The 26101-nt window shown below is 46.2% G+C and overlaps 1 protein-coding gene across 1 annotated transcript in view; it reads left to right on the top strand.

The window, feature by feature from the left end:
• Positions 1–7436: 7436 nt before the first annotated feature.
• The window catches only part of RGMA (repulsive guidance molecule BMP co-receptor a), a 35115-nt gene continuing 16450 nt past the window's right edge, over positions 7437–26101 (top strand). The window contains exons 1-2 of the mRNA XM_083475174.1: positions 7437–7639; positions 17134–17249. Coding sequence (XP_083331300.1) covers positions 7626–7639; positions 17134–17249 — 130 coding nt within the window. The 5' untranslated portion in view covers positions 7437–7625. The remainder of the gene's footprint in view (positions 7640–17133; positions 17250–26101) is intronic.

The following is a 26101-nucleotide window of genomic DNA, read 5'->3' as shown; positions in this document are numbered from 1 at the left end:
TACGTGCGCTAATTAATCAACGTGTGCTAATTAGCCGACCAATGCTAGGATATCTGAGCTATCTATAACTGTTTCTTGTGAATTGTTCCATGCTCCATTCCAGGTGCCAATGCACCCATCCTAGCAACACTGAGTAGATAGATAGATAATTTATTATGTTCAAAGACCAGGTTGCATTACACAATAAAAACAGCATTCATAAAGATAAAATATACAATCAGAGCAGATTTCAGCAATAGATCATGGGTTAAAATTGAGATATATACATACACCCGTACAACTGAGATTTGGGCTACCATAAAAAATGACCCTGAGGCGCTCCAAAGGGCGACTTCAGCATTTCCCTAGTAAGCTATTTTATTCTAGAGGATGATCTGTGCCTACAAATCTGGGCACAGAATCTGACTACCAGCCAGGTTGTCTTGTGATATTTGCCTAAGAGGAGAGAATTACGTTTAGACTTGTCTGAAAGATCGGCGAGCCTTTTCAGCAAAGGATCAATGGTGTCTCTGTGAATCTCAAGATAAAAAGGACATCTAAAAATATATTTGTTTGGGGCTTCCTATTTCCCCTAATGGGCAGGCGCAAAGTCTCTATTCTACCACTGATCTATGGTCCTTAGCCTGGAGGTGTATATAGAAAGCTGCTTGACACCAAGCAGTATTGGTGTCAGTATTGGCTACAGTGACAGGAGCAGCTCTCCAAAGTTTCATGCAGGAGTCTGTCCCAGACCTATGTACCTGGAGTTGCCAAGAATTGCATCTGAGCCTCCTTTCTGCATGTAATCCTGAGCTGCAATCCTTTCTGCTGCACATTCTACGCAGCCTTTCCTGTACTCTAAGCTTGTCTATGTTATTCAGGTATGGTCAAGGATGCTGTCCGATCACCGGTGCTGAAGTAAGACACCAGTGCTGTCCCTTTGACATCAGTGCATGGAGTAGGAGAGAGCCACCATCTTGTCTTCCCCTCAGACAGCAAAATGTCCCAAGCCTGGGTAGATAGCTCTCTGACTTGGAAGAGATGGTGTTTAGAGTGTTTTGGATACCCTCTAAAGCAACAGGGTTGTATTATGGAATACCCTTTGAGCCAGCCGTGTCACTTCAAGCACAGTTGTCCTCTGCAGTACAGAGGTGCCCTGACTTCCTGATCTGAAAATGCCACCTTCAGAGGAAGGCAGTAGGGTAGCAGAAAATTCAGAAGTTCAGGGTTCCTTCATGATAGACAGCCAAGCTCACTCACAGCCACACCTCCTTATAAGATTATATTACCTTCTAAGTTTATACAATAATCTTAGAATTATACAGTACAGTTAGGGATCCATTACAATGATCAGGGCAGACCTCCATGTCAGATCTACTATTTTCTGCGCATGTACAAATGATTTGGAGTGAATCTTCTGTTTTCCATGAAGTTCCATTGTATGTAACAGAGCCATTATCTCTTCAAAAAGTGTTCCTAAATGCTTAGTTTTGAGCATGCAGAACAACAACTCCTCGGTGTTTTTCCCATGCACCTTCTCCAGAGTGACGCTAGGAGTCAATCTTCATTGGCTGACTCACCTCCCTTCACTCTCAAAGGGTGAGAAGACATCTTCTCAGTGGCTAAAGACCTTCCTTTTCATGTTGGTTGAGAGGGTCTAAGACTCTGGAGATGGGGACCCTCCTGAAGAAATAGAAGCAGGTCTTTGAACCCCTGCAAGCCAGACCACTTCACCACTGATTGAAGTTCTGGAAGGAGGGGAGACTACATACAGCATTCAGACCAGTTGTGGGATGATTTGTAGAATGAAAACTAGCACACAGGCAACTGGCCCTCAGCTACCTCAAAAGTAAAGTAAGCAACACAAGCTCCACATCCTGCCCATGAGAATTTTAAGGAAAGTTTCTCTTCCCATTAATAATTTTCAAACACTATTTGTTTTCTTATTAACTGATGAAGAATAGTAAAAATAATAAAGTAGGTGAAATTGCATTATTGGGATGAAGTGTAAGCCCTTAGAACAGTCTTTGGGCAACGGCAAAGTCTCAACCCTGATGTTAGTCTGCCATGCCCTCTGGGGTGTTTAGATTTGCACTATTAATTCACATCTGTTTTCCAATTGGCACCTAACACATACTTGTTATTATGTTTTATTCAAAGCCTAGCTGCAGAGATAGGGGTGGGTGGGTGTAACACTTCCTCTTTCCACAATTATTATTAAAAAATAATAATAATCCAAACACAATCTAAGCTGTTACCACCCAAGTCTGCTTTTGGAGAAGCAGCTGCATCATTAGATTATATGACAAGATCTAGGAATGTTGCAATTAATTAGCGGCTGGCCACACAAATCTGCCAAGTGTTGCCATTACTATTTAGCTCTCTTAAAACAGCACCATGTTGATAATAGGATCTGAGGTTTTTCTTCATTAATCCGCTGGTTTCTAGGGCTGAAAACATTCCCAGTCTTTCATCAGTACAGTTCATCAGTACAGCCAAAACAAAACAAAAGGATGGGGAGAGGGCTCATTAAAAACTGACCTATGGCGATGAAAGTTGCCTAAGGCAGGATTGGTCAAGGATCTTGACCAAAGGAAGATGGTTGGTTGCTGAAGTTGGTTGCCAGTTCCCAATTCCATATTTGCTTCAAACCAAACATTTGGTTGGATGTGTTTCAGTGCCATCTCATAGACGATATTCTTCTGGTGATGTGGATGTAGAGCAGGTATCTTCATCCTTCATCCCCAATGAGCTTAGCCAATGTTCAGGGATGACAGAAGTTGTATTCCAAAAACATGTAGGGACCCAAAGTTGAATAATATGGCTCAAGATGCTGGTTATGTGGGCAATAGCCATGGGGTGAGCATCACTCAATGTGTTCTGGGACCTTTAAACATCACACCTGCACAGCTGGAGAAACATAGGAAGATCCCTCCTGTTGCAGAGATTTAACAGTTAAAGGGTACCTTGTCTGCTAAGTGAAGAGGTATAGGATTGAACTCTTGATAACCTTGTCCACACTAAATGGTCTGATGCGTCTTCGTGGGGCTGGGCTCCACATTCAATTCATATTAACTTGATTTAATACATAGGACATTTACTCACCTGAGAATGGGAGGAGGCATATTGCCAGAGAACCTGTTAGGAGAATATTAAATCTGTCTTTCTTATTCATTTTAACTTATCACTTAGCTTGCATTCTCCTTTGCCTTTTGAGAGGTTGCAAATGGGTCCTCCAGACATCCTTTTTTATTGTGAATTCATGATCATTTGTGCTCATGATGGTACTGGGGTGGTTAACATAAAAGCATAAGATAAGCCCTGCTGGACCAATGGCTCATGAAGTCCAATGTCCTGTTCTTACAGTGGTCAACCAGATGCGAATGGGAAGCTCAAAAGAAGAACCTGCAATTTTCTGCAACTGATTCAGAAGTACGAGGGTCGCTCATTAAAGATTTTCCCCTGACCCACTTCCGGTTATCGTAGGAGGATGAAATTGCACATGCATAATGATACATCTCTCCATAGGTAATGTGGTAATTTGTAGCTCTGAATTCCTAACAGTTTCTCTGCTACAGGTGCTAACATGGAGTAACATCTGATAATGGAACCAGTTGAATGCAGGTTCCTGTACTTGAAAGGGCACATGCTACGGGAGATATTCAGTGAAATGAAAGGGACTTACGGGGGGGGTGCCCCATTGTATGATGTAGTCAGGCACTGGCATCATCAGTTCAAGTGTGGTTGAACTTTGGTGGAACGGCTCCCATTCCTGGGCGACCACAGTCCACCATTGATGAAGACACCATCCGGCAAATGGAAGCCACCATTTTGGAGGATTGCCGCATAACCATTCGCTAACTAGCTGCAGATGTCAAAATCAGTGTGGGCTCTGTAGAAAAAATCATCCATGACCATTTGCACATGGGAAAGGTGTCTGCACAGTGGGTTTCCTGGCTCCTGATGCTTTTCCAGAAGCAGGAACGAGTCACATGCTCATGGGCTCTTTTGGCCATGTGTCACGAAAACCATGATGACTTCTTCGCCAGACTAATTACTCAGGACAAAACATGGGTCCATCATTATGACCTAGAGACTAAATCCCAGTCCAAACAATGGAAGCACTCTGCCTCACCACCTTCAAAGTAGGCATGTGTCCAACTGCCAACGGACAAGGTCATGCTCATGGTCTTTTGGGACCAGCATGGAGTAGTGATGATGGATTTCCTGGCAAAGGGTACCACAGTTGCTGGGATATACTATGCTTCACCGCTACAGAAATTGCAGAAGGCCATCAAAATCGAGAGGTGTGGTATGATGACCAAAGGTGTCCGCCTCCTGCAGGATAATGCCCTGGTTCACAACTCGTATGTTGCTCAGACGGAAGCACTGTCCTGTGGCTATGAAATCCTTCCTCACCCCCCTTATTCTCCCAACCTCGCACCATCAGACTTCCACCTCTTTCCAACCATGAAGTTATTTTTGAAGGGCAAGCTTTTTCCAGACGATGAAATGCTTATTTCTGTAGTCAAGTTGTGGCTTCTGATGCAACCTGCCGACTTCTACAGAGGAGGTTTCCACAGCTGCATAAAGCTATGGGAGAAGTGTGTGACTCTTGCTGGTAGCTATGTGGAGAAGGACTAATAACTGTACCCAGTTTCGTTTGTCTCAGTCCACGGGAAGTACATCAGGGGAAATCTTTAATGAATGCCCATCATATACTGGCCATACATCATCCCGCTTTCAATACCGTTTGTGCCTGCAAAGGTTTCAGAGTTGACATTGTGTTTCATTTCCAATCAGTGCTTGTCCTGTAACTTCCTGCCGAAACCCCGAAACATTTTATACCACAAATGTGTTGTTTCATTATTATTTTTATCCCACTTTTGTTGCACTATAAAGGTAGAGAGAGTGAGCTCCCGTTGCTCTGTCCCAGCTCCTGCCAACCTAACAATTCGAAAGCACGCCAGTGTTGCACTATAGCACAAGAGTGCCCCTCCATATCATGTTGATACGCAATCATGTTGGGGAAGCACTACTAATCAAGTGGAATGATGGTACTAACAACTAATCAAGTGGAATGATGGTTGGGAATAAACCCACGACTAATGTACAATGAAATGTGAGAGGCTGCATAGATGCAGCAATTTATCCCATTTCCTGTTAATTTCTGCATTATATTTGAGCTTTCACATGACATAAAAGAAAGTTTGGCATTCTAGCAGAGTATCAGAGAAATATAGTGCTCATATCCATGTGAATCAGTTCCATATATAATCCACTTGCAACCCATTAACCCAGAAAATCATGGGAGTAAAGTAATGAAATCTGGGGTGGCATACCAGTACACGGTGCTTTCCTGCCTTTTTGATGCCTGACTCATGAGGAAACAGAAGCATGCATTTGCAGAAAAGGTGGGGGGGGAGTTTGTTGTTGAGTCACACCTTGCCCCACTGGTGTGAATGAAATTTAGCATAACCTGATGGTATCTCAGTCAAAAAGCTGTTCAGAACAGGTACTGCAGTGTGAAAAGAACATTGGAAAATGTGACAAGAGCACTAGCATTATAATCAGGAAAACTAATCAAGATTTGCCACATCTGAATACACCCAGAGAAAACACCAGTCTGGAGAGGCCAGAAAGCCCTCTCTCTCTTTTCTCTTTTAAGGATTGAATCAACTGGGGGGGGAATCTTATGTGAGAAAACAGGCACTCCCAGTATCTTCTCCCTCCCACCCCACCTCCCCCAAAATAATTCAGTTGTATGGCTTGGCTTGCTTAAGGTTTTAGTTTCCTGCACTGAGAAAGACAGAAAAACGACATGTCAGAACACGTTCAATCTATGTGCTTTAACTAGTGAGTTGTTTGCAGTATGTGCATACCTAATCACAATAAGAGCATGTGGGATCATTCATAGCGCTTGCCAAAAAGAACCCTTGTTGGGTGTCTATAGATAAGGGTGTGTACTGACTGCCTTTATGTGGCCCTGCCAGGGGGAAAGGCAAGATATTAATAAATATAGCAATAGCAGTCATGTGTGTTTGCCTCCACGCATTCAGAATATTAGCACAGGTTAAGTAAACTATCTGTTGTTAGAAACAGATTGGCTTTTATTGATTTGAAAGTGAAGGAAAACCCTTACAATCTTGGTCTCTCTCTGGGCATGTCCCATTGGGGTCTTACAATTGTAAATGGGTTGTTAAAATATTGAAAACAGGTCGCTGACTTTTGTTTTCCTTCATGGAATTCCCCCCCCCCCCAAAAAAAAACACCCCAGTAAATTAAGATTAAATTTGGGGAAGGTGGTTGATGCCAACAATGCTAAATGGCTTGGGTCCAAGTTATCTGAAAGATCGTATCTCCCTAGATGAATCTGCCCAGGTGCTAGAATCCTCTGATGAGCACCTTGTCTCATTCCCATCAACATCAGAAGCCAGGCAAGAAAGAGCCTCTTCTGTGGCTGCTCCCATGTGCTTGAATTCCCTCCCAAAAAAAGGTCCAACTCCCTCTCTGTTATCCTTCTGCTGGCAGGTTAAGACCTTCCTCTTCAGAAAGGCCTTTGAAAACTAAGGTGCAGATGATGCTGATCACTGGATTACTGTCAGGGCCAGGACCAGCCCAACCATGCGGCAAAGTGAGGGGACTGCCTCAGGCAGCAGAATCCACAGGGGCAGCAGGTTCCAAGGCAGATCTTTATAAGGTTGGACACTCTCTCCTCAGAGTGCAATAAACACCCCCTGCATCTGGATCTGCCGAGTTCAGCCCAACCGGAAATAGGGACCTGAGTGCAACAACAGCACTCTGCCCGCCTGCGATTCCCAGCATCCTGATCCTACATGCATTTGTGGATGTGGAACACAGCCGTAGTGGTACCTCGGGTTAAGTATTTAATTCGTTCCGGAGGTCTGTTCTTAACCTGAAGCACCACTTTAGCTAATGGGGCCTCCTGCTGCCGCCGCGCCACCAGAGCATGATTTCTGTTCTCATCCTGAAGCGAAGTTCTTAACCCGAGGTACTGAAGCGTCTGTAACCTGAAGCGTCTGTAACCCGAGGTACCACTGTACTAGCCACTGTTAGCCTTATCCCCCAATGGAGTCGCCACATCCTCTTCTAAATCCATCTAAGTTGGTGGCCGTGGCCCCACTCCCCACCTTTCTCTCCCTTGCCCTGCCTGCAGCCCCCCTGCCCTCCCCAACCTCCCCTCTGCTGCCTGTTCTGCAAATAGCTCCCCTCCTCACCCTAACCCACGGAGAGCCACAAGAGAGGCGCATCTTCCTCGCTTGCTTGCCTGCCTGCCTAATCTGGGCTCCCAGCCTCAGCGAGTGATCTGCATTGAGAATCGCTCTGCGATTCCCTCTCTCCTCTCTCTCTTTTTTGCAGAGAGATGCAGCTGGTGCGACAACAGAAGATGCCAGACCTCCTTGCTCGCTCCTGCGGTTGCTAAAGGGGTGGGGTGGGGTGCAGAGGGGCATCGCGTAGCAATCTCTACAGGGAAGAGAGGGGCGCAGCAGGTTCTGCAGAGGAGGAGGGGCTCGCTCTCCCGTGAACCATCCTGCACATCTGCCCCCTCCCTCTCCAGGTCTCGTGCATCCGAGGGGCGTTTGCAGCTGGCTCCAGCCCTCTCCTCCCTTCCAGGTGCAAGGCTCATGCAGCGGCTAAGGTAAGCGGCGGTGGGTTGGTGATAATGATGGGCGAGCGGGAGGGGGGACTGGGGAATTTCCGGCATGCAAGGTCTAATGGGGGGTATGAAGGGAAAACAAAACAAAAAAAAGAGGTAATGTCCTCTTTGCACCTTTTCTAATTGCATCTCTCTCCACACCCCCCCCCCCAGGAAAATTCCCTTTTCCGTTGCTTCCTGCTTCTCATGCTGAATTGCATACTTTCCGTTTTTCCAACTCCCTTTTCGACACTTGATCTCTCCGATGCAAAGCCTCCTCCCTCTCCCCTAATCCGATTTGCACGCGGAACCTGTTGAGGATCACTCTGGTGTTTGCATTCCGCTGGAATTGAGTTTCACTCTCTTTTTTTAATATAGTCAGTTTTTTTGCAGTGATATGAACAGATGTGTCTGGGACTAGGTCCCGTTGAATGCAATAGGACTTGACTTCTGAGTAGGCATAGGACTGCGCAGTTAGCTGGACATCTTCCTTGTTGGAGCTGATCCACACTTACCTTTTGCCTCGCTCTCTCCAGGCACAGATCCGTGCTTTAAAACTCCGTATCCCAGCCCCCCCCTTTTTTTGCTCCCATTCCTTGCTCCTAAGGAAATGTCAGCACAGCGATTCGAATTGAAGCGTAATTCCTGTTGAAAATATCTTTTTCCCTATTCCCCCCTGCCCTCTGCCATTTCCAAATTTAGTCATGCTGGAGCCTGCATGCAAACTAATACAACTCTCTTTTCCTAAGAAAAGAGAAGAAAAAGACAGGTATTCCTCCCCTTTCCCCCACCCACTCAGATATCTTCCTTGATCTTCCACTCTCTATTCCCTCCACCTAAATTGACGCTGCCTGTGTTCCTATACTAAATGCATCTCTCTCACATACCTCTCAAATCTGCCATCCTACTCCTATTTCCAAACAAACCTGCCCCATTGACACTGATGACATTTTACTGCAGGCATGTATTTTAGGGCACACTAGACATGCATTGCTCCACTGCCATTTTCCATGTGCCGGGTACCAAATGAGTCCTGAGTGACTGTGCAATCACTGATTTAGAATTCAAAACAGATTCCCCTCTGGATTTGCCCTTTGGGGGCGGGAAGGGGGATCTCACAAGTGGTGTTTAAAAACAAAAACATGTTGCCATTGATTCATCTGCAATAACATAATATCTATTTGTACAGTATTAAGTCCTCCTCCCGAAGTATTATTCCCCATTCCCTCTTTAATACTTGCTTGCTACGCTGCAAATGTAAGATTTAGCAGCATTGGGGGAAATTGCTCTCAGCTTCCAAACCAGAGGTTTGTTGAAGTCCGACTCCCTCCAGTCAGCACGGCCATAGTCAGGGCTGATGGGCGCTGTAGTCCAACCACATTTGGAGGGCCCCAAATTGGGGACGGCAGACATTCTAAAACTTGCAGGCCTGTGCAACTTACTCATCAAACTCAATAGTATAAAGGTAAAGGGACCCCTTACCATTAGGTCCAGTTGTGACCGACTCTGGGGTTGCAGCGCTCATCTCGCTTTATTGGCCGAGGGAGCCGGCGTACAGCTTCTGGGTCATGTGGCCAGCATGACTAAGCCGCTTCTGGCGAACCAGAGCAGCACACGGAAACGCCGTTTACCTTCCCACCGGAGCAGTACCTATTTATCTACTTGCACTTTGACGTGCTTTCAAACTGCTAGGTTGGCAGGAGCAGGGACTGAGCAATGGGAGCTCACCCCGTCGCGGGGATTCGAACCACCAACCTTCTGATCAGCAAGTCCTAGGCTCTGTGGTTTAACCCACAGCGCCACCTGCGTCCCTTCTCAATAGTATAGGGCAGTATATAAATTCAATAAATAATAATAATAATAATAGGATTGTCTTGCAATTCAACATGCACATGGCTGCAGTTGCAAAGACTGGTCCATAGGATTCAACTCCTAGGGGTCTTCAGCCCCTCAAATAAAATATTTGAGGGGGCCGCCCCCACAAAGTTGATGGCCATTGCCATTCAAATGGTCTGTGCGCACCACATCATGTGATTATGTGGGACTGGGCTTACCTCCCCCCCCCAAAATATTTTATTCAAGTTGACACCCCTTGAATGGAACAGCTGCCCCAGCAGGAAAGACTTGCCCCCCCCTCACAAATTCACAGTGGGCTGCCCTTATAGCAGGGATAGGGTATCTTCTGGCCCTCCAGGTGTTGTGGGACTCCAACTCCCATCAACCCCACCAAGCATAGCCTCTGGTCAAGGATGATGTTGCAGTCCAGCAACATCTGGTGAGCCACCTCTGCTCCATTGGGACAAACCACAATGTCACAGCCGTGGGGCAAGCATTTGAATTCTCTGGGCCTCTTAACCAGACAAGATGTTGCACAAAGCAGGGGGAGATTGGGATGAAAGTGAGGGGGGCAAATCTAGAAATTAGGTTGGTGTTGTAGCCATGAGGTTAGCTTGGAGACTTGGGGGGGGGCGTGCAGGATGGAAAAGGCCTTCCCAGGTGCAACAGAATTGTAGAGTTGGAAGGGACCTGAGGGTCATCTAGTCCAACCCTCTGCAATGCAAGAATCTCAACTGAAGTATCCATGACAGATGGCTATCTAATGCCTGTTTAAAAACTTCCAAGGAAGGACCGTCCACAACCTCACAAGGAAGACCTTTCCACTGTTCAACAGCTCTTACTGTCAGAAAGTTTTTCTGTATGCTTAGTGAGAATCTCCTTTCTTGTAACTTGAAGCCATTGATTCGAGTCCTACCCTCCAGAGCAGAAGAAAACAAGTTTCTTTCTTCTTCCATGTGACCACTTTCCCCGAAGTCAAACTAGTGGCGAAGAGGGGGAAAGATATATTATTGAGAGATCAGGTTAAATGTCCACCTAGCCTAGCCATCTGCTTCCAACAGAGGACAGCTGTGTGCCTCTGTTGCAGCCTAGAATGGCATTAGCCTGTTTTGCTGTTGCATCACATTGCTGACTTATGTTAAGCTTGTGGTGCACTGTGACCCAAAGATCCTTTTACATGTGCTGCTAGTTAGGCAGATGTCCCCTATCTTATATTTGTGCATCTGGTCCTTCTGGCTTAAGTGCAGAACCTTACATTTGTCCCTATTGAAATTCATTTTGTTAGCTTAGGCCCAGTTCTCCAATCCCTTAAGGTCATTTTGAATTATGATTCTGTCTTCTGCGGCATTGGTTATCCTTCTCAGTTTGGTTTCATCTGCAAATTTAATGAGCATCCCCTCAATTCCTTCATCCAATTCATTCATAAAGACGTTGAACAACAATGGGCCCAGGAGAGAACCCTGAGGCACCCCACTGGTCACTTTTTCCCAGGATAACAAGGAACCATTAATGAATACTCTTTGGGGCACCTGGTGTCATCCAGATGTTTTCTGACTGAGCCTCAGCCAATTTGGCCAATGGTCAGAGATGATGGGGACTGTAGTCCAGGGTTTCCCAAACTTGGGATTCCAGCTGTTTTTTGGACTACAACTCCCATCATCCATCACTAGCAGGACCAGTGGTCAGGGATGATGGGAATTATAGTCCAAAACAGCTAGCAACTCAAGTTTTGGAAATCCTGACTGCAGTCTTAACAACATTTGGAGAGCCACAGGTTAGCTGCCCCTGCAGGAAAGACTTGCCCCCCCCCCAAAAAAATGTGGTTGTGCTTTCACATTAAAAGAAGCAGCAACATATAAAATATATAGAAATATGTACATTTACAAATGGCACTGGGCAGGAGGCAGAATACAGTTACTGTCAGGTTCATTGTTCCTGATTTATATGACTAATTGTAGGGGGGGTGTTAAATGCAGTGCAAAGTTAAACAGCATGATGGACAGTCCCAGGTGGTGGAAGGGTGGAAATCAGATGAGTAAAGCTCAATTTCCCAGACAGTTATTCACTGATAAATGCATGCTAGCTGCCTACTGCTTGCAGGAAGTCCAGATGTCAAATAGGGTTGCCAACTTATGGAGGGCAGGCAGCCTGATGTGCTTTTCTGCCATTAATGGCAACCTGATGAGCAGAAGCAAGCAGCTCTTTACAAATATGTGCAGATCAAGCGGCTTGTAAGAGCAAAGCAGTAAGGATAGTATAAGATGGATAGCTCAGTTGGTTAGAGCATGGTGCTGATAATGCCAAGGTTGCAGGTTTGATCCCTGTATGGGACAACTGCATATTCCTGCATTGCAAGGGGGTTGGACTAGATGATCGTTGGGGTCCCTTCCAACTCTACAATTGTATAATTCTATGGGCCACAACCAAAGATCCGCCTAGAGCAGCTTTTCATTCTGTTGTCCTCCATTCAAAACATCTGGAGGGCACCAGGTTGAAGCTCATAAACAACACATGGAGGTGAAGAATGAACACAAACTACCTCCTGCACCTGGTACTTAAAGATATATTGCACCTATCTATGGAGGTTCAGTGTAGCTGTCACAGGTAATTGGAGCTGATACAACCATCACACAATCTATCGTGTCAGATGTTAGTGGCATTTAATAAGAATTCATAGGGAGACATTTAATAAGGAGTCACAGTGGCAGTGATCTCCCCCCTCCTTTTATAGCAATATTTATTAGTTTCTTAAATAAATCTGCATTATTTTGTGCTTGCAAAGGCGTGTGTCTGGTAGAGTATGATGTTCTTGCTTGTGTTACTCAGGCAAGAGATGAAAGTTTGGTGTTGTTTAGATGTGATTCTTGATTGCTGCCTGTAGGAGTAATTGCATTGCAATTGCTTCGAGGTGGAATCAATTTCCCCAAATTGAGATTTTAATGGGAAGCTCACAAACGGCTGTTATGTCATGTGGTTTAAGGAGGCTTAGGGTTGCATTTATTCAAGGCGCAGGTCTTTTCCTTGCCCCCAACCCCCACCCCCGCAAGCAGACCAGGGAGAGCAGTGCCATCTACTGGGAACCAATGAACCTCAAACTGTATTTAAGCTTAAGAAGAAAGCAACCACTTGTAATTTTAAAACAACGAACAAGCCACATAATTGATTTGACTTCTCTTCAAATGTAGTCAACATGCTGGGGCTTTATTTGTGGGGTGAGGACTGTGTTTGACCAGAAGTCACATCAACTCTTTGTTCAGAAAAAAATACAGACAAACCAGTGTCTGATGGGGACCTGGGAAACCTGGGTTCAAATCCCCAGCCAGCCATGAAACTCACTGGGTGACCATTGGCCAATCACTGTTTCTTAGCCTAACCTACCTCACAGGGTTGTTGTGAGGATAAAATTGAAGGCCATGTATGTTTCCTTACTTTGCATTGAATGAATTAGCCAGTGGCGGTGCTTATCTCTACACCATGAAAAAGTTCGCTGGTTGATTTCAGCAAATCAAAGCTGACGCTAAAGGCATGGGAGCAGGCCAGGCTGCATTTTTTCTAGTCAGTTGAGAACCATAAATTTTATTTTGTGATCCGCCCTGAGATCTTTTGATGCACATCAAATAAATAAATAAGAATTTTGAATGAGAGTTCCTACTTCCAGACCTCGTTGCCTCAACACCCAGATCCTAAATACACTTTGGTTGTAGTGTCAAGCTCTGCGTGTCTTAATGGAGCATGCAGACCTTTGAGTTGCCATTTAAAATCCTTGGAGGAGGAGGAGAGTTTGGATTTGATATCCCGCTTTATCACTACCCTAAGGAGTCTCAAAGCACACTGAATGTTTGTCCCATGAAATTATCCTGCCTTTCCTCTTTGTGAGAGAGCCTTTGCCATTTTTCTGGGGGAGTTTTGGGAAACCCCAAAACTGGAATCTGACCATTTGGCCCTGGAGAGCAGTGTTCATTTCTCATCATTCCACCCATATGATTGATTCTGTAAGAAGAGGCTTTTTCAACTGCAACATTTTAAATCTTTGGGTTTTCTGGGTTGTTTTACAGCTCAAAAATCCTCCAGGTTTGTAACACAGTGGGATACATTTTCTTCATAGCCTCCCTTTCCGGTTCCACGCACCAATGGTGCCCAGTTGTTTATTAGAGGTTTGCTGAGATGTGAAATGTGTGCAAAGGGGAGGGTATTGTTTAGGACTGGCTCTGAGGGGGGAATGGTAGAGAGGGGGGGTGCACGGCAGACTGCTCCCTACAGAGAACAAAATATACAGAGGGAGAGTCCCAGCCAACCCTCTGATGAACGGTTTAGAATAAAGCCTGCGATGTGTGAAGTTTATATCTCGTTTTGTAACGGCGGGTCTCCTGCAGGAGGCAAGTGCAGTGCCCGCCGCCAAGCTGTGTTGACAAGGAAGGCTTTGTTCTGTTGCAAATATCTCTCTGCCCTGTCAGGGAGGAGGTTGGTGAAGGGGCCACTGTCCCTCGGCTACTGGCCAGGACGACATGCTCTGCCTCTACGATCGGCATAACATTTGCTTGGGAGTAGCAGGAGGGGAGAGTTGCTGTTGCTTGCTGTTGTCCTGCTTGCAGACTTCCCCAAGGCATTGCTGGACTAGATGGGCCTCGATCCAGCAGGCCCTTTTGTGTGTGGTTGGGTCTTGCTGAGGAGGTGTGGGCAAGGAAAGGCTTAAGAGCCTGTTATGTACTGAGCTGAATAGGATCCAAATTGCAGCAGTCTGATTGGTCCTAGAACAATAGGATTCAGAATGCAGCAGTCTGATTGGTCCTCAGGAGCCACCCAATCCAACTCCGGGTGGAAGTGAATCCGCAACCTGATTGGCCTACAGGAGAAACCCGGAATTAGCCAATCACGTGGGGCCCATTGTGTAAATAATGTATATAAAGCAGACAGTTTGGGGAAACATCCCCATTCCTCATTACTATGAGCTGAATAAAGAGCATGAAATCCACACTCGACTCTGAGTATATTTCAGAGCACTAATGGATCAGGCCAATGGTCCATCTAACCCAAAGTTGGGTTTCCAGCTGATTTTGGACTACAGTTCCCATCATCCCTGACCACTGGTCCTGCTAGCTAGGGATGATGGGAGTCGTAGTCCAACAACAGCTGGAGACCCAAGTTTGATGTAGCCAAACATGGTGTCCTTGCAGTGGCCAGTCAGGTAGAAGCCTACGGGAAGCTCCAAGCAGAACCTGAGAGCAACAGCAAGTCTCCCCCTGGTGATTCCCACCAACTGATATTCAAAGGCATGCTGCCTTCAACCACACAGGGTTATGGCCAGCAATCGTGGCTAGTAGCCACTGGCAGCCTTATCCTCCATGAGCTTGTCTAACCCTCTTTGTAAAGGCATTGTTGCCCCAAGAGTTGCCAGTCTGTATATTGTGCCACGTTAAAAGGTAAAGGTAAAGGGACCCCTGACCGTTAAGTCCAGTCGCCGATGACTCTGGGTTTGCTGTGCTCATCTGGGTCATGTGGCCAGCATGACTAGCTGCTGCTGGTGAACCAGAGCAGTGCACAGAAATGCCATTTACCTTCCCACTGGAGTGGTACCTATTGATCTACTTGCACTTTGACGTGTTTTCGAACTGCTAGTTGGGCAGGAGCAGGGAACCAACAACGGGAGCTCACCCTGTCACGGTGATTCCAACTGCTGACCTTCTGACCCTAGGTTCTGTGGTTTAGACCACAGCGCCCCCCGCATCTGTGCCACATTAATACCACTCAATTACTGTGATTTTAAAAAGCATGGCAATACTTGGCATGGCAATACATGGCAAAACAGTTGGGAAGGCTATGGTTGGGTGACCTGGATCAGCCAGCTTGGCTTGCTATCCAGGCACAGGCTGTTGATGGACAACTGCACAGCCCCCTTCACTCTTCATTATTCCTTATCTGTAAACTGGACTTGGACAGACAACGCCTTCAGATAGAGGACTGTCCTCTGACAGCCTTTCAAACAGAGGACTTCCCTTTGTAAAACAAGCCACACAGGCCCCCTGGCTGTTAATGACACCTTGACCCTTGCATTTGTTTTCCAACACAAGGATGATAAAAGTAAGGCGTCGGTGACAAAACTTTCTTCTGCCCCATTTTTAATGGCATTAGGCTGTTATGATCCACCCAGTTGAGGCAATGCACCCTCCCGAATATCCAGTGCTGAGAATAAACTCCTAGAGATGACTGACACTTCCAATGCCCTGCCTTAAGAGTTTCTCAGAGGAACACAGCTGTCCTCTGTTGGAAGCAGAGGACTGGATGGACATTTAGACTGATCCCCCAATATCTCTTTTCCCCATGTTGACATATTAACATCAGTGGGGGGTGTGGGGGGGCAGCCGCACCGGCCGCAACATCTGAGGGTTAGGGTTAGGGGGCACAAATTACTTGTCTTGCCCCGGGTGCTGACAACCCATGCTACGCCACTGATTAACATGTCCCCTTTCAGCAACTAGTTTGACTGAAAGAGACTTCTGGGGAAAGCAGACTTCTGGCAATCTTGCAGCCACCTCTTCCCTCTTGGTCCTGGGTGTGTGTGCTGGCAGTGCTGATGAAACCAAACAGCCATGGCTAGATTTGGCTCAGAGGCTTCTGCACAGGACCCTAGGAAGCTGCCTTCTATTCAGCCCAGCTCTTGGGGAAACCTTTGACCCTCCAGATGTCATCAAACTACAACTCCCCATCACCCCTGAGCATTAGCCATGCTTGCTAGAGCTGATGGGAGTTGTAGTTTAGCAATACCTGTAGGGCCAAAGGTTTCCCCACTGGTGACTTAGTCCAGCTAGGTCAATGCTATCTACACTGACTGGCAGCTGCTCTCCAGAGCTTCAGGCTGGGGGCATTCCTAGGACTATCTGGAGATGCCAGGGATGGAATCTGGGACCTTCGGCATGCAAAGCAGATGCTCTCCCCATCTGCTGCAACCCTGTGCCAATTAATCTGCCTTGGACTGAATCAGACCATTGGTCTATCTAGCTCAGTACTGCCTGCACAGACTGGCAGCAGATCTCCAGCCACTCGCAGCCCTACCCAGATAGACGCTGGGGATCCAACCTGAAACCTTCTGCATGCAAAGCAGATGCTCTACCCCTGCTGCGCCACAGCCCTTCCCCAGAGCTGCCCTCCTTCTCCTCTTGCTTCCTTTGGAAGGGGTGTTGGAGAGAGAGGCGGGGGGGGGGGAGCCTTCTCTGTCTCTAGATGGAGTGCTGGAATCCAGCTGTAACACATCTCTCCTCTCTCCCAACCCCCCTTCTTCACGTTGGCTCTGTAACCGGATACGTGCCTTGACTACGCGGGCGGGACCAGGCCTCTGAGTGGCCAGGCCCTGCCAGCAAGGAGCAAGACTTTACGCATTGGAAGGGAGCGCGCGGTGATTGATGGCTGGGGCTGTTTTCCAGGGAGAACGAGGCGGGTGGAATTCGGTGCGCGCTGCTCACTTCTTGCCCGGAGTTCCCCGCTCAGAGCCAGGCTCCGGTTTCCCCCTCCCCTCTGTGTCCTGCTGGTGCTGGTGTTTTATTTTTTATTTTCCCCTCCATGCCTCCTCTCCTGTTCAGTTGAGTTCTTTCCCCGCTCCTCCCTCCTTCTTACCTTTCTCTTTCTTTTTCCCTCTCTCCTTTTGCAAACCAAAACTCTTCTTCTAGGGAGAGGCTAGTGGTTAGAGCTGAAGCTGGATGGATGGGTATGGGGAAAGGGGCAAGCGGCCAAGCCCTTGGACTGATCCAGACCCTCTTTCTCTCTCTCTGCGTCTTCCCAACAGGTAAGGAGCACCAGCTCCCCCGCTTTTTTTCTGTTTTGCTTTTAAAAAAAAAATCTTTGAGGGGGGGGGAACCAGCCTTCCAAGAACTGCCTTTTCGGTTTCTCTCCCACCCTCCCTCAAGCCCCCAGTCTGTGGGCCTCCCATTTGCTCTCATTTCACAGCACTTAGCCACATGTTGGAAAACCTGGTGGTGTTCAGGCACCCAGCCTGAATCGATCAGAGGCACACCAGACCCACCTCTTCGCAAATTTCTTTCGCTTCGCATCGGTTAGCCTAGAGACTTTTGTCCGCCTCATCAAGATGCCTTTTTTGCTCAGCATAACTGAGAGGGCAGATGGATCAGGGTGGTTTGCAGCGGGGCTTCAGAGCTAACAAAAGGCACCGAGAAAGTTTCCCCGTCCCATAGGTTCTCCGTCCCCAGAGCATTTTACTTGTGTGCCCATGTGAGAATTGCGCGTCTCTGCGACTGAGAAGCAGAAGGGGATCCCTGACTACTACCTTACTCTTCCGTTAAAGGCTTTAGCGATGGCTGTGAGATCGAGAGAAAGCATTTGTACTCCTCATGAGTGAAAGATCAAAAAACACACCATTTGGCACCTTGTTTCTTATGTTTGTTTGTTTTGCAAATGTTGACTTATAGACTTTTAAGAGCCAAGGGGGATGGTGAGAAGGATATTTTCAGGTGATTTTTGTTGGGAAAGTTCTTGAACCAAATGTTTACATGTGCATGTCTGGAATATATGTGTGTACCTAAATTTGATGGTGTTGCTCAGCTGTGTTATACCTGCGATGTAGAATAAACCAGATCCAAGACTGGGGTCCCAGATAGGCAAGGAATGAACCTCTTGACACATTTTTTCTTCCTCTCTTTCTTTCTGGGACATGTTGGCAGATGCATTGATCTTGCTCAAACCTGCCACTTGTTGCTAAGTTGGAAACCTTTGCTGAATGCAAATATCTACTCAATATTTCAAAGCAAGAAAAAAAAGAGGGGGTGCCTGCTGTGAGGGGGATACACTGGCAGGTTTTATATCGCCTCTTTATTATTATTGACCTGTAGCCTTCCTTATTTGCTGTTGCAAATTTGCTTGTTTTCTCTAGTAGCCAGAGTTAAGTTTTTCTCTGCTAACATTTGGGTCTACCTCCTTCGCTCCCCTCCTCTCCATCGGTTCCCCCCCCCCTTTAATCCCATGGTTTGTTTTTACGGTGTCAGAAAAAGGAGCGGGTTTTCAGAATCACAGCTGAAAACGCCATCTGTTTCCAATGAATCCCCCCATTGGCTTTTCCACCGTGTTTCTGCCGGATTCTTGCTTGCAAATTCCTTCAAGCTATGAAGGCTTGTTTTTGTTGGGGGAGGGGAAAGTAACTTCACACAGGGAGAGTTGTTCCCTTCCAAAAACTCTCCAGTTTCTTTACCTCGAAGGTTCTCCCCCCCCCCCTTTCGTTAAGGCAAGTGGTAGGGGGCGCAGAGAGGAGAAGGAATTATTAATTGCTCTAGGGCTTGGAGCTCCTGATATAACTGCCATTTGTGCGTATATTGATTTATTGCAAAACTCTTCTTTGCAAAGTGTGAAATGATTGGATTGGGGGGGGAGGGAAGTATCCTTTAGAAAACACACACACAAGCAACACCCTGACTATTTGGTGTTTGTCTTGGTTGATCATGTAGCAAAAAAATCTCTCCTCTCTCTCTCCCCCCCCCCCCACTTCAAATCCATTCCAAGCCTTCACACGTTGAAGCAATTCCGATGAAATGCTTTGGAAAAACTCGAGAGAGCTCGGTTCCGCAGCCTTGAAATTGCCTTTCCAAGTGTGTGCACAAGCCAGCCCTCTCCTTCATGCAGATTTGCTGGGAAGGTGCTATCTGATCTGAGATATTATTGAATTCTTTCCCTGAGAAACGTGCTGGAGCCGGAGATCACCTTGCAAGAAGGAACTTGATCTTCGATCTGGGATGTGCAGCAGATTGTGTGCGATTCGTTATTATTCACCCCTGCGGCAATTAAGCTGTATTAATCACGATTGGCTCTGGGGCCTCCCTTTGTCAGTAGTCTGTGTTGGTTGGGAGTTGGGGTGGGAATGACGACTAAGGGGTTTGTGTTACCCTGCAAGGATGGTGTAGGATTTAGTTGTCTTGCTCCTACTGACTGACACATACACACAGCTTCTTAATAGTTGCACTGGCTTCCAAAGAGAATTAGCCAAATTCATGGAGGAAAAGGCTTCTAGCCATCATGGTTATGTTCTAACCATGGACTTGTCAATGGGGAGCATTGCTATTGCAGACTGAGTCCTTCTTGCAGTCTTCTCTTTGGGATGTCTGGCTGGCCACTGTAAGAACAGGACTAGATGGGCTGCCCACCTGATCCAGCAGCCAGACTCTCCTTATATTCCTAGCTGACAGAGTGTTGTGCTTGGCAGTGGTTGGTCTGGGTTCAAATCCTGCTCAGTTAGGCGTTCACTTAAGTGGCCAGGCTCCATTCCCAGCTTGGGCACGGTTGTTTAGTGAGGGAAGTTTTATGCAGGCCTTCCTTTTGGTAAAAACGGCCTCTGCTGTGCTTCCCTTCTCAGAAGATATAAAAGGAGAAAGGAAAGTGGGGAGTGTTGTTGGCCCAGTTCTGTCACATCTCTAAAAGGATGAGAGTGGAGAGCTGCCCCTATTCTGCTCCTGCTTTGAGAGCACATCAGGAAGAAGAAAGCTTTTAAACACAGAGAGAGAGATTTTCTCGGTGACTCTAAAATCATTTCTCAAAGGAGTCTGTTGGGCACAACAAAGAATTGTAAAGCACTTTTGTGAGGCATTCATGCCATATATTTAAAGAGCTATGATAACACATCATGGCTTCTAACACGCCTCCAATAATTATGGGAGTTGTAGTTTGCTAAGGGTGCTGAGAGTTGTTAGAAAGTCGCTATTCCTCTCATAGAGCTACAATTTGTAGAGCAGTTTTTACAGGAATAGGGACCTCCTGCCAACTCTCTGCACTCTTAAGCTACAGCTCCCAGAATTCTTTGAGGGAAGCCATGGTTGTTTAAAGTAGCACCACAATGTTTATAATGCATGTTGTGAATATGGGCATACTTTTCTTTAAAAAAAATTGTAAATTATAGCAAAAAGGGGGAACTTTTACATAAAAGAAATAACAAGAAAACAAAGTGCCAAAATCATATGTAATATAAGATCCGGCAGAAGACAAAACAATTACAGTGTTTTCCGTGCAAGTTGGCACTTCCTTAAACTAAGGAGTTTACATACAGACTTGCCAAATGGGAAAAAAATGAAGGAACGAAGAGTTAACATCATTATTTCCCTTCGTTCCCAATTAGTAGTCGTCCAACAGATATGTATCTGAACATATTTTCACAAAATCCACCCCTTGGAATAAGCAGGAGAGGCCATATGGCTACAGACTTCTTTATTGGTAGATAAAATAAAAAGTCATGTCCTATGACCAAAAAAACCAAAACACCAGTCTCTTACAGCATATGCTCTAGCAACTTTCAACTTTTAGGTAGAAGTTTTCTAGAAGAGCAGTTTGCCAGACTTTTGAATACTGGTAATTGTAAGTTATCTGAATCAAATGTCTTCCAGGGTTTTGCCACTTAACCTCTTGCTGACGTTAACAGGTGTGAAATGGGTTCTTTATTCTTTAGGTCCCTGTCCACATCTATATGTGTGGTGTGAATGTGGCCATACTGAGCCCTTCTGCTTCCAAGTACTCTCCTGATGATTTGAGACTGCTGGGCTGAGGATGATGGGAGGGCAGCAGGTTGGGGGAGGCTGGTCCATAGAGTATCAGTGGTGGCCTTGATGGATCTGCAATCTGACTTGGCCAGCGCATGACGCACAGCCCTTATTTGTTGATTGGTTTTTGTTGATTTATTTAAACATTTACAAATCATACTTTCCTGTACAATACCACAAGTATGCAGACACAGTATTTCAATAAAAATGTCAGACGCTTCTGTGAGACCTGATTGGCGCAGACTCTCCAATTCGAAAGGCCTGTTTGAATAATACAAATGACTCTCAGATTGCATGGGAGTTATATTCCGGGCACTGTGCATAAAAGCCGAAATCACGTATAGCCGGAACAACACCAGAACTTCTATCCCGTCCCCCACCCTGGTGCAACCATCCTAGCTTTCCCATGCAAAGTGAAAAGCTTTTAAGCTTTCTGCTGTGTGTGTGTGTGTTTAATTTGTGTGATTTCAGCTGGCCGCCCACCAAATGCGTAAACCTGAAATTGTGCTTGTTAAATGCATGTAAGTTGCGAGTTACCTGTCTTTAGAAGATGTCTAAAAGCGAGCAGGGATGGCTCCTTCCAAACTTGTATTGGTAAAGAGTTCCACACAGCAGTACTTGCCACACTATAAATTGCGGGTGAACTACTGGGCCCAGTTCAAGGTGTTAGTAGTGTCATAGAATGTCCTATATAGTTTGGGATCCAAGTACCTAAAGGAGCACCTTCTTCAATATCAACCCTGTGATCGGCAGGTCATGTTGGTGATGCCGCCACTAGGGGCTGTTAAGTTGGCGCTGACCTGTGGCAGGGCCTTTTTGGTGGTGGTTCCCTGGTTGCGGAATGCCCTCCCTTCTAAGTTGCACCTGTCTCCATCATTAGTAACTTTCAGAAGGAATTTGAAAACGTTCCTGTTTATCCAAGTGGCTGAATAATACCGTTCTTGGCAACCCTAAGATTGGATGAAAGAATGTTTTTAACTGGCTTCAGAATGTTTCAAATTGTAACTGCTCTTAGATGTTTTTAGTGGGTCATTGTTTTTGGAAGGTTTAAGCTGTTTTTGAAGGGTTTTGTTTATGAATCGTGTATCCGTTTGCCGTCCAGGGCTCCTTTGGGAGGAAGGGCAAGATATAAACCCAAGGAATAAGAAATAAAGAATTTACCACTGGAAGTGCCCCATCAGTGGTGGAGGTGAAGGATAAGAAACCAGGCAATTATTAGGGTGCTTTGAGCCTGTGCTGTTTAGAGCTTTGTGAATTAACAAAAGAATATTGAGACTGGCCTGGCAGCAAAACTGCAACCCATGCAGCGTAAAGCTTTTTGCAGGGACGTGATCCTGGGGAGGTCTTCATCCTTGTGTGTGTGTGTGTGTGTGTGTGTGTGTGCGCATAAATATGTCACTGAGACTGGATTTACTGGCCTGGAGGACGGACAGGTTGTGGAGGAGAGGTGGCAGGAACCGGGAGAGCATCTGTTGCCTTGGATGAGCTGTGTGGGCAGGGTTTTGGGAAGGGAGACGTAGGAGCCAAAAACCACAGGAGGGTGCTGCAAAATTGGGGTTGTGGTATATGAAGGTGAGAGGCTGGAAGCGGGACTGAGGCCCTGGCGCAGCTCGCTTGGCTCGGAGGAGCTGGATTTGCTCTCACTCGTCAGCTTAATGAGCGCCGGGCCCTTGCTCCTTTCACTGGAACTCAGATTTGCTCGTAAAATAGTTTTAAAGGCTCTGCAACCTGCAATTGTCAAATATCGTAATTAAGAATGGAAATCCCGTAACAGTGCCATTTTTTTAAAAAAAAATGATAATAAAAAAGAACAACCCAGCCTAGAGTAAATGTTAGCACAGCTTTGCATCCATTTCAAACAGAAAAGGACAGAAGAGAACTATAGACCATGGGTAGGCAAACTAAGGCCCGGGGGCCGGATGCGGCCCAATCGCCTTCTAAATCTAGCCCGTGGATGGTCCAGGAATCAGCATGTTTTTACATGAGTAGAATGTGCCCTTTTATTTGAAACGCATCTCTGGGTTATTTGTGGGGCCTGCCTGGTGTTTTTACATGAGTAGAATGTGTGCTTTTAATTAAAAAGGATCTCTGGGTTATTTGTGGGGCATAGCAGTTAGTTCATTCCCCCCCCAAAAAATATATATATATATAGTCCGCCCCACCCCCCCAGTCTGAGGGACAGTGGACTGGCCCCCTGCCCTGCTGAAAAAGTTTGCTGACCCCTGCTAGACTCTCCTTGGCATCTCTGGGTAGGACTGGAAGAGACCCCTTGCATGAATCCTTGGCATGCTGCTGCCAGTCAGTGTAGACAGTACTGAGCTAGATGGACCGATGATCTGACTCGGTAGAAGTCAGCTTCCTATGATTACATCCAGGAAGGTACTGTTCGTTTAACCAGTGCTTCCACAGGGCGTGTTGGTATCATTGCGATGGAATTGAATTCCAAGGCAGATGTGTTTTCTTGGGTGATGTCACAGGGTTGTTAGCACATAAAATGCTAGTTGGCTATTCTTATAGAGCAGTGGCAAGCAACCTTTATGTCCCTGAGGGCCACATGCAGCAATGGTTGGGAAGTCAGGGGCCGCTTGCCAGAGGGCTACATAACTACGAAGGCTCATTTGCCTGTATGCATCCACATACACACACACGTGTGATTGCAATGGGGAGGAAGTTGCGTGTGGGACTGACTCTCTCCTCACAACCACAAGCATGGGAGCTATACAGTGGTACCTCGGGTTACAGATGCTTCAGGTTACAGACGCTTCAGGTTACAGACTCCCCTACCCCAGAAATAGTACCTCGGGTTAAGAACTTTGCTTCAGGATGAGAACAGAAATTGCACAGCAGCAGCAGGAGGCCCCATTAGCTAAAGTGGTGCTTCAGGTTAAGAAAGTTTCAGGTTAAGAACGGACCTCCAGAACAAATTCAGTTCTTAACCCGAGGTACCACTGTATAGGGATGTAGGGAGTCGGACAATTGGTCCTTCTAGTTCAGCAGCTCTCCAGGGTTTCAAGCAAGGTTCTCTCCCAGCCCTCCCTGGAGATGGTGGGGATTGAACCTGGGACCTTCTGCTTGCAAGGCAGATGCTCTACCACTGAGCTATGGCCCTTCCGTACTGCCAGGCAGTAAAATTTGATGGGGGTAATTTGGCAGTGGGGAGTGAACCTCAGGATTGCACAGGTGGAATATGCCAAAGGACCTCCCTACCTGTTCTGTCTCCTACTGTTTCTAGCCTTTTTGAAAGCTTGCAAGCCAGAGCAGGTAGCCGAAGGCTAGTGCCTCAAGTAACCGAGCTTCTATTTAACATTTGCTGCTAGTATTAATAGCGATAAGGGCTGCCATGCTGAATGAGATCAAAGGAAAAGGGACAGCTTTATATTCTTGCCTTCCAGGGGGGTTGGACTGCATGGTCCTCAGGGTCCCTTCCAATTCTATGATCCTGTCATACCTGATGCCCACTGTGGTTTCAAACAGAAAAGCCTGGCAGATGACGGCTACAAAGTTGTGCATAAAGACAGCCATTATAGCCTCCCTTGTCCCTTGTTAACCGCTAGTTCACACACTTATAATTTATACCCCAAACTTCAAATTACAGTTATGCTCCCAGAACACCTAACAGAGCAGTAAGAAATAATAATAATAATTTATTGTTATTTAACAACAGCAACAATAAATAAATACAATGCAATGCAATGCAATGCAATACAATACAATACAATACAATACAATACAATACAATACAATACAATACAATACAATACAATACAATACAATACAATACAATGATGGTGGTGATTTATTCACTTTGTTACCCACCCTCTGCCGTAAGGTCCCAAGGTGGGTTACAGCAATTTAAGATGCAATACTGAAGCAGTCTCTAAAGCAAGTTGTGGTCCACAATTAGTTCCTTATTCATGTGGTCCACGGTGTGTGTGTGTGTCTGTAAAAACCACAATTAAAAAGCGTACAGTATCTAACACAGCACATAACAGTTGCTACAACAGGTAGACAAATCATTACGTGGTCCACCAAGATCCTCCGTGATTTTTGAGTGGTCCGTAGTTTGAGAGCCGCTGAGCTAAAACCAACCACAGTCCCAGGAACAGGGTGCATCGAAACTAACACTGCAATACAGCAATCCTGGTACAGTTGGATGCATTCTGACTTAACACAGCCAACGAAGAAAACTAAACTAAACTAAAGCAACAACAGCCCATTCAAATGGATGGCAAAATCAAATTGCTCTTAAGAGTTAAAAAAATAATTAAATGCTTACGTTAGCTGTTCTTATAAGCCTGGGAAAACGGAAGTGTTTTTTGCCTGGCTCCTCAGTTAGGTGTGGAGGAGCTTACATTTCTCAGCCTGAGGGCTGTATTGTCCTCTGGGGCAATCTTGGGGGGGGGGCACGTGCCAGGGGTGGGTGGGGCCACAAACATGAATCTTACCTTTGTACAGTTGGGCTATTTTCCACACATGCTCACACACCCCTCATCCGGGCAAGCGAGGGGCATTATCAGGGTTCAAGGGCGCATTCCAGTTCCTCACCACTTACCTAAAGTGATAGCAAGGAAGTCTCCTTGGAGAGAGCACTTCCAAGGCATAGAGTCACCAGAAAAAAGGTTCTGCTTCCGTCCCAGAGAAAAGGCTCCTTCTGGGCAGTGTGCTCTCTGATGTGGCGTAAGGGTGCAAGGATATAGTGTAAGAAACCCAGGGCTGCCAGCAAAACGGGGGTCCTGGGTCAAGGTCCTCCACCCCAACAGATTATGCATGGTGAGGGCAGGGGGGAGTGTATACCGTATTTTTTGCTCTATAAGACTCACTTTTTCCCTCCTAAAAAGTAAGGGGAAATGTGTGTGCGTCTTATGGAGCGAATGCAGGCTGCACAGCTATCCCAGAAGCCAGAACAGCAGGAGTGATTGCTGCTTTCACTGTGTAGCGATCCCTCTTGTTGTTTTGGCTTCTGAGATTCAGAATATTTTTTTTTCTTGTTTTCCTCCTCCAAAAACTAGGTGCGTCTTGTGGTCTGGTGCGTCTTATAGAGCGAAAAATACGGTAAATAAATTCAGGGAGGAGAAAAGGAAGGACTTCATTACATTACTTATGGAAG

This window comes from Podarcis liolepis (genome assembly GCF_965112155.1).
Source record: "Podarcis liolepis genome assembly, chromosome: 14".
NCBI lineage: Eukaryota > Metazoa > Chordata > Lepidosauria > Squamata > Lacertidae > Podarcis > Podarcis liolepis.
The sequence above is the reverse complement of the archived record's forward strand: the minus strand, read 5'-3'. Positions and strand labels throughout refer to the sequence as shown.